The 14,626-nt window shown below is 32.5% G+C and overlaps 1 protein-coding gene across 1 annotated transcript; it reads right to left on the bottom strand.

Annotated features, from left to right (window-relative positions):
- Positions 1–9,937: 9,937 nt before the first annotated feature.
- LOC110620233 (40S ribosomal protein S7) lies at positions 9,938–12,999 on the bottom strand. Its single transcript, XM_021763879.2, has 6 exons — positions 12,843–12,999; positions 12,209–12,293; positions 12,050–12,123; positions 11,844–11,967; positions 10,529–10,711; positions 9,938–10,289 (listed from the first exon to the last, which is right to left on the bottom strand). Exons 2-6 carry the CDS (start codon positions 12,281–12,283, stop codon positions 10,170–10,172), a joined length of 576 nt encoding a protein of 191 aa, XP_021619571.1. The 5' UTR covers positions 12,284–12,293; positions 12,843–12,999; the 3' UTR covers positions 9,938–10,169.
- Between the last annotated feature and the right edge of the window lie 1,627 nt (positions 13,000–14,626).

Genomic DNA, 14,626 nt, shown 5'->3' with positions numbered 1-14,626 from the left:
GTCATGTATTTTTTAATTATAAAATAAGGTCTTTAATATTTAATTATAATCTCCCACTATTTTATTCAAATTAATAGTTTTATCTATTAATTCAAGAAATTCAGCGATAGATCTCGTAGCAGGCTAGGATCCCATTTAATTTAAATAACCTTAGATTTGCCTAATAAATTATTATAAATTAAATTAGATAGATAATATAGTTTATCAATCACATCTCTATGTGATTCCTAAATCAGTTAGGTGACAACTCTTTGTCTTTGACATATTATATATATTTTGCCTAACTCTTATCCTAAACTTACATGACCATGAGTTTACCCATCTAAATCAAGTAAATTAGTTAATTAGAATCATTGTTTAGAAATATCAAATATTTCATAGCATTAAACATATTCAGGTGAAATTAACTTTGAGTTTGTCTAACAAGTTAATAAAAACTAAATTCCGGTTTTATGCTGTAACAATGGATGGTAAAATATCATATTCCTAACACATACTTAAAATTTAATTAGGGATTTTAAATCCTAAGATTTCTATTATAGTCTCATACATAGACATTGTTGTTTTCATACCATACATATTACATACATAAATATACACTCCTAATATGCTAATTGGATGATCATTGACATATTTAAACTAGTTCCCTTGAGCCACAAAGAGAACTTGATGGTTAAAAACATAGGTGGCAACATCTTTGATCTTCTAGAAGTTAAAAGCCTTATTCTTTGCACCATATCCAATGCTCCATGTAATTTTCATCGCCTTCTTTTCTTTTTGGGTTGCAAAATATATTCCTATATATAACTATTATAATATTTGAATAAAAAACCTTGAGTTACATTTAAGGAAAATTAGATGAGAAAATATGACTTATAACTATTATAAGTCAAGACAGGACACACTTGCCCTATTTAAAAAAACATAATTGGTCAAACCATTCAAACACTCACATTGGCCTTAAAAGATGTCCATAATCATTCATCATGCATATTAATCATATTAAATTATCACTATATTTATTATTAGTTTTTTGTGCTAAAAATGGTAATTAAACAATTCAATGTTTTGCACTCACAAGTTTAGCCTGGTGGTAAGTGCATCTGAGTAAATCTGAAAGGTCCTAGGTTCTACTCTCCCAATCTCCAATTCCCATTTCAAAAAAAAAAAAAAAATTCAATGTTTTAATTTGGTGTTAGCAAAAAAATAAATCATGGATAAAATAATTTTATTCATAACTCTAATCACATTAGAGATCTCATTAAAAATAATTTTTAATTACTGTTAAAATTATTTAAATGGTATTAAATTAATTAGAACTATTATAAATTAAATAGTTATTTAATTTAAAGACTAAAACAATTAATTTTTCAAGTTTTAGCCCTAAAAGGATCTCATTGAAAAACACTTTAAAAGAACAAGGACTATTCTATAATATGGCTAGAGCTTCATCTTCAACCTTAAGATGAAGCCCTAGCCGCTGCGCATCTCACAGCCAGCACTCAACTTCTAACTCCTGCTGCTAGCCCAGCATCCAGCAGATCGTGCAACGATTGTGCTTCCTCTGACACTTTGAACCAACACCGAAATCCCCATCGTTGATGGGAATCATGAGATCTATTCCTTTCGGTTCTGCTGGAGAAGAAGACGATTTGCTCCACGACCACCTCATAGCCACTGCGCATGCCATCAGTGCTTCGGCAACCAGGTGTCACCGGGCGAGCATGCGTTTGCTATGTAATTAGTATCCTTTCATTACTAATATTTCAATTTAACAATTAATGCATGAAGAGTATCTGCTATATTAAATTATGTTAGTTCTCTTTGCAATAGCCATTGACTTATTCCAAATCTAATTTGCTAATTTTATTTTATCTTGCACAAGGATTTCATAGCCAATGCTAGCAGAGAATAAATGGAATATTTCCTAATTAACCTAGGGTAATGAATTCTATCTCAATCACATTCATATAGTTTCTATTATACCTAATTTATCCCTATTAATTACTCGTGAATTAAATAATGTGTAAAATGAATCAAAACATAGAAGTCCCTATATAAGAGGATTTATTGATTTCAAGTTAGAAGATTATTTACACAACTATCACTAGAGTAATTCATAGACACGAGTAATTCTCATATGAAATTTTTAGCGGGTCAGTGTTCAGTGTACTTATTTGATAAAATAAACACTTATATCTTAATTCTAGATACCTCACATATTCAACTTATGATATCAGTTGTTTACTTTGAGAAAAAAAAAATATAATATGTACTAGTTTCAATAACTCTAATCATTGTCCAACAATGATAAGAATATTGACCAGGAATATTAAGAGACATTACTTAAACGTAATAAAAATTTTGCAATTATAATCCGTTATAATTTCTTTTCCATAGTAATATAGTCTCTTGAACGTTATCTTTACTCGAGATTCAATTAAATGAACGCTAAAAAAAATAAATACTTTTTATTAAAATGTATTAAATATTTAAAAATAAATGAAAGATAATGTCCAACGACAACAACCAGATTGGTTGTAGGACATATAAGTAACACTTTGTATTTGTTTTTCAAACCAATTTTTTTTATCCACATAGGCAAGTTAGAGTAAAGTTTCAAAATATATAAACATGTTAATTATTATTAATTTAGAACATAAACTAGAACTCAAACATTCCAAATTTGGGATAGATTGTCATGTTAATCATTATTAATTTAGGACATAAACTAGAACTCAAACATTCAAAATTTGAGATAGGTTGTTGAAATTAATTATATATCATGAAAAAAGAGAAGAAAAAATCTCTTATGTTGACTTTCTAATGCAATTCAATCCAACTAAGAAAACAACTCATTAAGTCATCCATGGAAATTTTAAAAGAGAAGGAATCTAGAGAAAACCCATACTTTTGTATTTCAAAATAAAAATATTTAGCCCAAACATAAGAATTTCCATTTAAAATTCTTTAACTAATTAAAACTACACCATCCATCTTAACAACAATAATTAAAGAAAGGTACGTCAATCAACTAATTAAAACTACACCATCCATCTTAACAACAATAATTAAAGAAAGGTACGTCAATAACAAGCACTTCTATATACAAAGCATCATTCGAACAAACCCTTTTCTAGACTTAAACTCCACATTATTCTCAATGTAAGAATATGAAAAAACTAGTTGAAAAATAGAGGAGGTAGTAAAGTGTGCAACTTCCTATGAAGGTGGAGGAGAGACCATGCAATAGAGGGTGGTAGGAGCATAGTCACAAGTGGTGTTGGCGACATGTAGGAGCACAATGGTCAGATATGTGGGCTTGCTATCAAATAAGAATGAATTTGTCCAAGATCACATAAAATAAATGAAAACCAAAATATATGGGAAGAAGAGGATTGAATTAAAGGAAGTTAAAGAATAACTATAATAAAGGAAATTAGACGGTAGGGGCTATACTCTATGCGATATAAAGGTATTTTTATAGTTATTAATGTAGTGATATTCTCATTGCCAATCCGTTGAACTTAGAAAATTACACACAATAGAACTACTACTAATAAATTTAATTAATTAATCAAAATATCTTATTAATTAATTGGATAAATAAATTTAGTTTGCAATTATATCGTAAATTATTTAACATGAATTAAAACTAAATTTAACCGTGCGAATAATTTAATATTGGAGAATTTTTAATTTATTATGAATTAATTAGTTAATTATTTAATTGGTGAATTAAGATTGGTTTAATTCATGGTCTTTGGATTAAGCTTTATATTTCAGACAGATCATTGCTACATATAGTATGGGCTTGGAAAAATGGATGTGGACTACACTATAATGGGTTTGGCTGTTAAATGTGAACTAAATTAACTAATGGAGGACAAATTAAATTAATGGTGATTAAATTGAACTTGTGAATGTGTTAACAAGACACATGTTGATTAAGAATTTATATAAAAAAAAAATGTTAATGAGAGACTTAGGTAAGGGACATGTGCCCCATTTGCCTACTGTTTCGTTTAAACTAGTTTAGGGTTAGGGATATGTGTGAGAAGAACACCTCTTCCTGTTACAAATCTCTAACACTAAGAAGCAAAGCCTTCTTCTTCTCCAACTAAGCTCAGTTGCTAAGCTTGTTTTCTACGTTGTTTATTCTTGAAGGACATTAAGGATATTAGAAGTTGTTACCCTAGCATTCTTAGTATCAAAAATTGTGTTTGATTACTTGGTTTTCTAACCAAACTTTGTGTATAGAACCTCTCTTTCTTGTGATTGATTATTGAAGGGCTTGGAGTTGGAGGACTACAATACTTGGAGGAGATGTGGACCAAGAAGTGGTCAATAGTTGGGATCTTCAATTCCAAAGAAGATAATTGATATAAACTACAAAAAGTAAGACCTTTAAACTCAATTAAAAGTTTCTCCTTTTCAACTTTCTCTAAAAGTGCTAATGGACTAAAATTAGAATTGGAAAGATGCAAGAGTGGCATCTCACATTAATGTACATGATGTGTTTTAAAAATAGATTAGCATTGATTATGACACCTAAATACTATATTGAATGATTTAAAACGAGAATTTTTCTCATGTGTATGAAATAAAATAATTACATTATTATTTTGGAAAAGAAAAAAGTTTTCTAATTTTAGGAAGAGGTCCCATTGATAAATAAAAATTATAAAATGATATAGCGTGTAAAGGGAGTACAACGCGATTAAACCGTTGAAAATAAATATAATATAATTTAGGATGCTAACCATAACATTAAACCAACTCTAAGATAAATAAACAAACCTAGCTTTATGACGAGAATATTTCTTATTAATTTATTTCAAAGAAATTCTATAAATTACAAGTATTTTTATAGTTTTAATTACTATTCTAAATATATATTAATAGAAATACAATTTAAATGTCCTAAATGAACTAAGAATGATAAACAAAATTATGTTTTGAGATATTTGGGTTTGATATTTTTTTACAAAATACAAAATTTAGCTCTAAATTTTATACGAAAAGCCAGTTGGCTCTTGACCTTTATAAAAATGTAAATATTTAATATCTAAATTTTATAAATTATAGTTATTTGATCCTTAAAATTCATGCAATGTAACAATTTAACTCTTGAAAATTTAAAATACGCATAAACTACATGCATATGTAGGGGTAATATTTAAACTTTTATAACGATTAGGTGTTAAAAGTTAAGAACAAGAAGGTAGGATGCCAACCGACTCTTTAGGTAACGGTCAAGAGTCAAATTATATGATAAGCCTACTTTTCTTCTCCGACTTTTTAAAAAATATATATATTTGTTTTAAAAAAAATTTTCTTTTCTATTTCTTTGGCTCACTATTCAATTATTCTTTTACAGTGGGCCTAATTTTTGTCTTAAAACTAACACAAAAATCACATTTTTTTGGTCAAAGTTATGAGGAAAAACATCATGTGGGAAAGAGCCCAAAATAAAATTGGTTTGCTAGGCAAGATTCAACACAATTAGGTTGTCCCTAATAGCTTTCTTCCCAAGAGTATGGCAAGCTTCATTCTGTGTCCAATCGACCTACTCAACGATGACAACCTCTAGATACTTGTAAATATGTAAGAATATCATTAACCATAGTATAAAATAGAAGGAACATTGCCATGGTTCAAAACATTAATGATTTCTTTGGAATCTCCTTCAAAGAGGATATTAGGATACTTTTAACTCTACCGAGCAGAATTGCCTCATAACAAGCTAAACTTTCATTGTTAGATGATCATGGAAATTTGAAAACATTTTGCAGGTCCAATCAATAATCGAGTCCTCATGGTCTTTAACCACAACCACAACTAAACCTTTAGGCCATTTTCTAACAAAAGCCACATCAAATTTAACTTTTATAAAGTTAGTCGAAGAAGGTTCCCAAGATTTTAGTTGGAATGAAAGAGTTGGACATTTGAAGCAATGGAAAAATAGTAACTGAATAAATAAATCAAAATAATTTAGAGATAATGTTACTATTTCATTGGGGAGACTACTGACCCCTTGACGGACAAACTCATTTCTTGTTGGGGAGAGGAGAGCTTGTACTCATTATGCAATGCCAATCCCTAATGTGGTAGCACATGAATTGCCAAATGAAAAAGCTATTGAATAAGGTAAAGGGATACAACACAGTGGAAGCAGTTTTGATTCACGAGTAAGAGATGCTGACAAAAGGAAGCAAATGGGACTATTGTGATGATTCATCTATTGATATGGTGGATGTAGCCAGCCATAAGTGGCCCCGTTTGGATAATTGTAGATTCTAAGTTGAAATTGTCAGGGTATGGGGAATCTCCTGACATTCCACCATCTAAAAGGGTTGTGTTAGACCCATTTTCCAGATATTATCTTCATCATGGAGAACAAGAATAATGAATTTTCTTGTGAAAAACAAGCTGAGAAAATGTGATTTTTCTGAATCTTTTATTGTAAACTTGCAAGGTCTAGTAGGGAGTTTAGCTTTATCCTAAAAAGAAGAAAGTAGTGTATCTATCATTCACGCTGAGGATTACTTCCTCCATGCTTGTATCTATAATTCCTCTATTAATTTTTATATAGATATTGTTTTTGTTGATATGAGTAGTGTTAAGGAAGTGAAAGTAATACAATTTACTAATTTGATCAATTATAAAAGCAACTTTGGCAACTATTATATTATGATCATAGGGAACTTCAAATCACTCTAGAGAGTAGGACAACTCAGAAGTAAGACGCTTAGAGAAAAAGCTCTCACAGGATATCATAAGGGAAGAAAAATACTAGGTTCAAAAATCTCGCCAACACTAGTTACAAGTAGGAGACAAATATATATGGTTCTTTCATGCTCAAGTCGTTCAACGAAGGCGCAGGAGACAAAAAGCTCTTACATGGCATTGAAAATGAGTAAGGAGAATGGAAGTGCTCTTTTCATGACATTGCAGAGGTAGCCACAAATTATTTCAAGAGAGTGTATTCCTCCTCCAATCCAGTAGCCTTCACCAGAGTCACTAAAGATTTCAGAACTAGAGTATCCAATGACTTGAATGAACACCTTAGTATACCTATATTCCAAGAGGAAATCAAAATTGCTGCTTTTTCTATCAATCCCAACAAAGCACCGAGTGAGGACGGGTTAACAATACATTTTTTTCAACAACACTGGGACACTATAGGAGGAGAGGTATGTGAAGCAACCTTTGATCCTTCTTAAAAATAGACTCCTCCGTAGTATCAACCACACCTTTATTACATTGATACCTAAAGTTAAAAGTGTTCAAAACATGAAAGACTTGAGACCCATAAGGGAAGAATTATGGGATGGCACTCAAGTTAGACATAAATAAAGCATACGATAGTATTGAATGGGGCTATCTTGAACATAAGTTCAAATGCTTTGGCTTTTGCGAAGTGGTGATTGGTTGGCTCATGCAATTTGTGATTTTAGTCTCTTATTCTCTTCAACTTAATGGGTAGAAAATTAGCTTTATCAAACTAGCTAGAGGCCTTAGACAGGGAGATCCCCTCTCCTCCTTCTTATTCCTTTTTTGTATGGAAGGTCTTTTCCATATAATTAAATCTTCACCCCTCTAAGGTATTGCCATTTTCCCTAGATGCCCTTCTATTTCTCATTTGTTGTTTATAGATGACTCTATCATCTTTGCAAAAGTATCCCTTAATAATACGGAGATGGTCCAGCGAATTCTCAATGAGTTTTCTAAAGCCAGTGGACAATCTGTTAACTTTCAAAAATCAGCCATTATCTTTAGCAAGAATACTCCAAGGTCTATTCGCTTGAGCATCTCCTCTTTTCTATATATTATAGAGATGGAGAGACATGACAAATAACTAGGACTACCTGTAACCTTTCCTAGATAGAAGAAACAAGTTTTCTCTCATATCCAGAAATGCATTCACCATAAGATATCTGGGTGGAAAGAATATTTATTATTTATGGGCGGTAAAGAAGAGCTCCTGAAGACAATGGCTACAGCCTTACCTGTCTATGCGATGACCTGCTTCCAAATTCTCAAATCCATTTGTCATAGTATCAATAGTCTTATGTTCAATTTCTGGTGGGGGCAGAAAAAAGAGGAGCGAAAAATTCATTGGGTCTCTTGGCAACAAATGTGTAAGCCTAAATCACATGGAGACATGGGGTTCAAAAATCTTGAAAGCTTCAATATGGCCTTACTCGCTAAATAGGGATGGTGAATCATCTCCCACCCAAACTCTCTATTGGCCCAGGTATTGAAAAATAAATATTTTCCTTTCAGTTCTATTATGGATGCTAAGATAGGCAATAACCCCTCACGGGGATGGCAAAGCTTACTCTGGGAAAGAGAGGTGCTACGACAAAGTTTAAGATGACAAGTTCAAAATGGTCAATCTATTCTTTGTAAAACAAAAGCTTGAATTCCGAGCTCATACCCAGAGCTGCCCAATTTAAATAAGATCATGACCTAGCTATCCACTAGGTCTCACAGCTACTCCAAGAAAATGCTATGGCATGAAACTTATTTGTCCTTCGAGCCAATTTCATAAAGGAAGATGTTCAAAGGATCCGTGTAATTCTGATACCGCATTTTAAAACTGAAGACAAACTCATTTGGCATCATACAAAACGGGCAATACAATGTTAATTCAGGGTATTATGTGATCAAAGAACTAATCAAAAGCTCCAATCACCGTCACCAAGTAGGCTCTGGTCCCTCTTTGGTCAACAGTATGGTTCCCTTTTGGAAGAGCATTTGGAAATTGAATTTAACAAAGAAAATATCTATCTTCTTTCGGAGTCTCATTAAAGAGAGGCTTCCTAGTCTTCAACTCCTCAATAAAAGGATGCCTCATCTTCCAAAAGAATGCCCTCTTTGTGGAGAGATTAAATCTTTCAAAACATTTTCTTCGGATGTCCAAATCCGATTGAAGTCTAGTTTAAATTTCCCTTGGGTCTTAAAACAACACTGTTGTGGGGAACCACTATGGCAGACACCTGGTCTGAAATAATGGCAACCTTAGTTGACCATAAGGAAAGGGCTTCACTTATTATTTTCTTCATCTTCCTTCCATTGCGAGGAATAGAAATCTCTTCATGTTTGAGCAACGAACTTTGCCTGATGAGGTCATTAGCAGGGCTGTGAAGCATCACTTAGAATTCTACAAAACCCATCAGAGTAGTACAATTGTAGGTCATTACTCCAATGAGGTTCGACAAAGGACGTCTCGTATGGGCCCAAACATGTTCAAAATAAATTTTGATGTTGCCGTGAATAGATGGTGTTCAAAATAAATTAATGCTGCCGTGAATAGATGTGATAATTATGAAATTACTGTTATCATTGCTTAGAGATCACCAAGGTTGGTCATATAAGAAAGTGCATGCATTCTCTTGATATGCTTGTGCTGAAATCCTTAGCTTGTCGTGAAGCATTGTTACTATCTCAAACTAAAGGCTTCCACAAAGTCAACCTCGAAGGATTATGTCAAATTCTTATTAAGCTGATTAATGGAGATATTTTAGCTCTATTAAAGATATAGAAAGTTCTTAAAGACAACCTCTCAAGACACCTCCTCATTATAATCGGACAAATCATTCTTTAGCTGCCATTGCTTTGTGCGATGAATCCTTTTTGGTTAATTCTGGGCAACAGATCCCCTTTGTAACATCTTTCCTATCCCTTAGGGCCATTAATGGATATTTTTACATTCAGAAGGAAAAAAAATGATTATGACACCTGCAAAATAACAAATACCCCCTCCCTGCCCCCCAACACCCCTCTCCCGTTGCCCCCTACCGTTTTCTTTTGTTTTTTTTTGTTAGTTTTTCCTTCCTCCCCAGGCTTCAAACAAACTATGCAGAGTTGTCTTTTCCAGGACAAGACACTAATTGAACTTCAAATGAAGTCACCACATCAGGATACATTGTTGCAAATTGAAGACTGTCAAGTTCTCACATTCAGCATTGATCACAATCAAGAAAATGAATCCACCAAAAATAGTTCCTGATTGTTACATCAACTTGTCATATGTAAAAACTCAAAAATTTCGGATGTAACCCAACAAAAAAGTAACAATAATAAAATAAAATCAGAACTTAAATAACCCAGTAAGGCAAAATTCTGATAAAAACATGCAAAAAATGCCAGTTCTCTGCCTTTCATGCCTCTGTAACTGGAAACTCAAACACAACATCTTTGCCCGAAAGCTTCCTGTATACTGCAGCAAAAGTCTCCAACTTGTACTCTGTGTTGTTTCGCTCCTTTGGATCCAAGAAAACCTGAGCATAAAGGGTCGGACTAATTAAATAACAGGATGCTCCTTGTTAATGGGCAGCAAATACCACTGAAGTCATTCTTTGACACAAACAAGTAACAACTAGCTAGTATATCAACCAAATAAATTCACTCAAATAAATTCACTGCCAATCTGAAACTCATTAAATATCAAGTTGCACTTAAAATAGCTGAGAATATGCATCAACATTTATGTCTAGAAAATGTTTATGTACAGAATTACCTTCATTATCTTAGATCCATCCATCCGATATCTGGTACGCTTGCCAACAATTTCAGCAGGCAATATAATATCCTCCAGCATTGCCTCATGCACAGCAGTAAGTGTGCGGCTGCGTGGCCTTTGAGCAGCTGAACCTTTCTTTGGAGGCCTTAATATCCTCCTGGTAGCAATCAAGACTACATCCTAACAGACAATTTGGAGGAAAGATAAAAATAAGATCATTTGTAACATGAACCTCACAATATCACATGGGGAAATTTATGAAAATAACTTCATGATTAACATTTTTCAGATTGTTATTGAAATCACACTTCAGAATAACTTCAGAAGAATAAAAAGGTTTCTCTAGAACGTAATCATCTGATTGGCAACAGAGGCAAACCAGGAAGAAAAGGAAGGAAACAGAAAGTCTACCAAAAAACACAAATAAATAAAAAGGATTATAAGATAGCAAATATGTGTTGTATTTTCCATGGAAAGAGATTAAATTTTGATCTTTGAATGAAATGATACTGAAGTAGAAGATATGGTAGTTTATGAAGGAGAGAGAGGAGGAAAAGAATCTTGGAGTTTTATGGGATCATGTAGACTTAAAGAGGATGAATTTGAAATGTGGAGAAGGTTGAATAAGAAAATTCAATACTACCAGTCGAGGATTTCTGCATAGAAGTGTGGTGGAAATGCCAACAATAATAATAATAATACCTCTCTTCCCCCTTTTTCCTTTCAACAAATGATGCAGATGGTAAGGTTCAGCAAGAATATTAGAATCTGTTCCTTTACTCATTCTTGAGGACAAGAATAGTTTCAAGAAGTGGGGAATGTTATGAATAAGGTAATGAGCTGGGACGGGCTAGCTGAGTGCTGAGATGTGTTGAGATAATTGTAATAGGCAGGAATAGGTAGGACAGTTATTCTGTTAGTAGTAGAATTAGTATACATAGGAGGGAAAGGCATATTCCAGAATTAACAAACAATACAGTACTTTCTCTCTTCTTCTTTCCCTCTCCCCCTATTTTCTCCCAACCTCTTCTCTTATCTATAATTGGGAAAATGGCTACATAACACAAAACTAAAAAGGACTGATTTATTTATAATCATAGTGAATGGATACAAATAATACTTCTTATTCTTCGTCAAAAACAGACCTACTAGGATTTAATGATTCAACCACCAAAGAAGATATCCCACTTCATGCATACATCAAGTTATTTGAGTTTTGCTATAAATGATTCCCAATGCCAGTCGGCTCATTGTCTTTCTATAGTATAGCAATAAACTTGATAAAAACCCAACAAAACAAGCTTTCAATTACCTTCCCACTGAACTTCTTCTCAAGTTCTCTCACAAGTCTAACATGAATCTTTCTGTAAGCTTTCCTTAATCTGAAAGGAACATGGATAACAACAGCCTTCCGGTTCCCAGCAACATCAATGTGGCTGTAATATAGATGGAAAAATAACATGTAAGAAGCAAGAGCTATGCATGCCATAAGGCATACATCAACTAGACCATCCTTACATTGCTGAATTTATGTAGAGATCCTTCATGTCACTTTTCAGCTCTGGGTTGGTATTTTCCAAATCAAATAAAGTCTGTAATGAAAGAAAAGAAGCAAACATAGTCCAAACAAAATGCTTTAATATCATAAATTTGATCACAACAAAAGCATTTAAAAACCTGTGCAACTGATTCCTCAAACTCAGTGGGATCTGCATTCTTATCCTTGTGAATTTTCTGCTTGGCAGTATACATCTTCGCAAAACTGGAACAGATAAAATAGAATAAACCAAAAAGAAGAGTGCATTTGCCACTGAATATAACACTGGAACAAATCATTTGACATGCATCTCAACAATGTGGAATCAATTTACAGACATAACAAAATATTTTCAATTATTAGTGAATTTTTTAGCGTCAAAGTCTTGAGATTTATAACATTAAACTCAGAGTTGCAAGTACAAATTCATATGCTTCATTAACTCATCATCTAGAGAATAGGTAAACAAAATTAAATGCCAACTACTTAGAGAAAGGGTTTAGCATGATCGAAGAGAAACCAATGCTCTCAGAATCTGTTTCTTTTTCTTTTTTTAATTTTCAAGACAGTATCCCAGAAGCATGGATAAAAAATTTCCATATTAGGCGATCAAATACACTACTTATTTTGAGGAAGGCACAATTGTAGCTCAAATCTTACGGTAATACCTTAAGTAGTAAAACATCCTACACAATTCTCAATTTTCAGAAAAGAATCATCAATTTTCTAGGGAAATAAGCACATGATCAGGCAGCACCGACCCGAGGCACATACCTACAAATGAAGCAGAGCCCCGTAGAGAGAGAGAGGAAAGATTAGAATCCTCGGAGTAAGATTTGCAGGCTTAGCAGAGCAGAGAGAAACCCTAGGAATTGGAGGGGAGAGATGAGGATCGCTGCTTGGGGTTTTGAAAAAGGCCTAATTTGTTCACAATTTAGCCCATTTCTAGCTTTGAACTCTCTCATTAAAGCCCAAGCCCCTTTCTAAGAATTCTTAGGGTGCACCGAGGATAATAGATATTGAATATTTGGAAAAAATATTATTTAGTAAATTTTTGGTATCTGAATTTTAAAAAATATATTTTAATTAATTTTTCATTAATTTTTTTTGTTATATATTTTATTACTTCATTCCGAAAAAACTTAGTAATTAATCTCTTAAATTTATAAAAAGTCTAATATTTAATCTCTCTAAATTCAGACACTTTAAATATTTTTATAATATTTAATAAATTAAATTAATAAATTTTTAAGATATTAAAAATATTATAATATATTTTTTAAAATTAAGACATCGACTGATAAATTTATCTATAGCATATATAAAAATTAAATAATAAAATTTTTTAATATTATATGAATAAATATATAATAATATAAATATTTATAGATTATTTAGCTATAGTTATGCCTTTAATTTTTAAATTTTATATGTTACTATATTTCATATAAAATTTTGGGTAAACTGCAATTTAGTCTCTCTGATTTAGTGAAATACAACCTCTCGTCCCTCTGTTTTAAAAAACCTTCAATTTAACCTTCCGTTTATTTTAATGAAAATGACTAAACTACCCTTTAAGTAAAAAAACTCAACCAAACAGTATTCACTTCATCCCAACACAGGAGGAGGAGGAGGAGGAGGAGGAGAAGAAGAAGAAGAAGAAGAAGAAGAAGAAGAAGAAGAAGAAGAAGGAGGACGAGGAGGACGAGGAGGAGGATGAGGAGAAAAGGAAGAAGAGGATCGGGAGGAGGAGGAGAAGGAGAAGGAGGAGAAAGGATCGGGAAAAGAAGGAGAAGGAGAAGAAGAAAAAGAAGAAGAAGAAGAAGGAGGAGGAGGAGGAGGAGGAGGAAGATGAGGAGAAAAGGAAGAAGAGGATCGGGAAAAGAAGGAGAAGGATGAGAAGAAAAGAGTAGTTTAGTCATTTTTATTAAAATAAATGGAAGATTAACTGAAAATTTGACGGTAGGGACTATTTTGCAGTTTTTTTAAATGTGAAGGATTAAATTGAAGGTTTTTTAAAACAGAGGGACGAAAGGTTGCATTTCACTAAATCAGAGGGACTAAATTGCAGTTTACCCTAAAATTTTTAACTTATGTTTATTTATCGATATTCAAACTGGCTATGGTTTGCTATTGGTTTATTATTATTAGTTTTATATTATTAACTTTATTTATGATAAATACTTAATACAATTTACATTTTATTTGAGAGAAAATAAAATAAAATAAAATAAAATAAAATTTTATATTTTTTTATGTATATAAAATTCGCTCAAAGTAGACAGTGAGTTGTACCATAAGACAGACCTATGTGGTAAAAATATGATAAATTTATATGTTGTCTTACCCTAAAAGAACACCCGAGCGCTTTAGGACAGATCAACTTTAGATCAGACAGACTCGCTCTCTCAACTTCAGGGCAAGACTCTATAAAAAAGTTACCGTTAACAGATATAGTTCAACGTATCCTCATTATGTCTGTAATCGTGAGATCACCAACTTATTAGCTAGCTATATCCCTTATCAAGCAGTCAGCCACATTATTGGCAGATTATTAG

This window comes from Manihot esculenta, chromosome 8 (genome assembly GCF_001659605.2).
Source record: "Manihot esculenta cultivar AM560-2 chromosome 8, M.esculenta_v8, whole genome shotgun sequence".
NCBI lineage: Eukaryota > Viridiplantae > Streptophyta > Magnoliopsida > Malpighiales > Euphorbiaceae > Manihot > Manihot esculenta.
Note: the sequence above shows the minus strand (reverse complement) of the source record. Positions and strands in the feature narration are given on the sequence as shown.

Bases quoted from the DNA above. Each gene is read 5' to 3' on its own strand.
- LOC110620233 (XM_021763879.2), bottom strand. From the start codon at position 12,283: ATGTATACTGCCAAGCAGAAAATTCACAAGGATAAGAATGCAGATCCC. The intron at 12,124-12,208 runs GTTTTTAAATGC...CTTTCATTACAG, and splicing joins TTGAGGAATCAGTTGCACAG to ACTTTATTTGATTTGGAAAA. The intron at 10,290-10,528 runs GTAATTCTGTAC...CTTTATGCTCAG, and splicing joins ATGGATCTAAGATAATGAAG to GTTTTCTTGGATCCAAAGGA.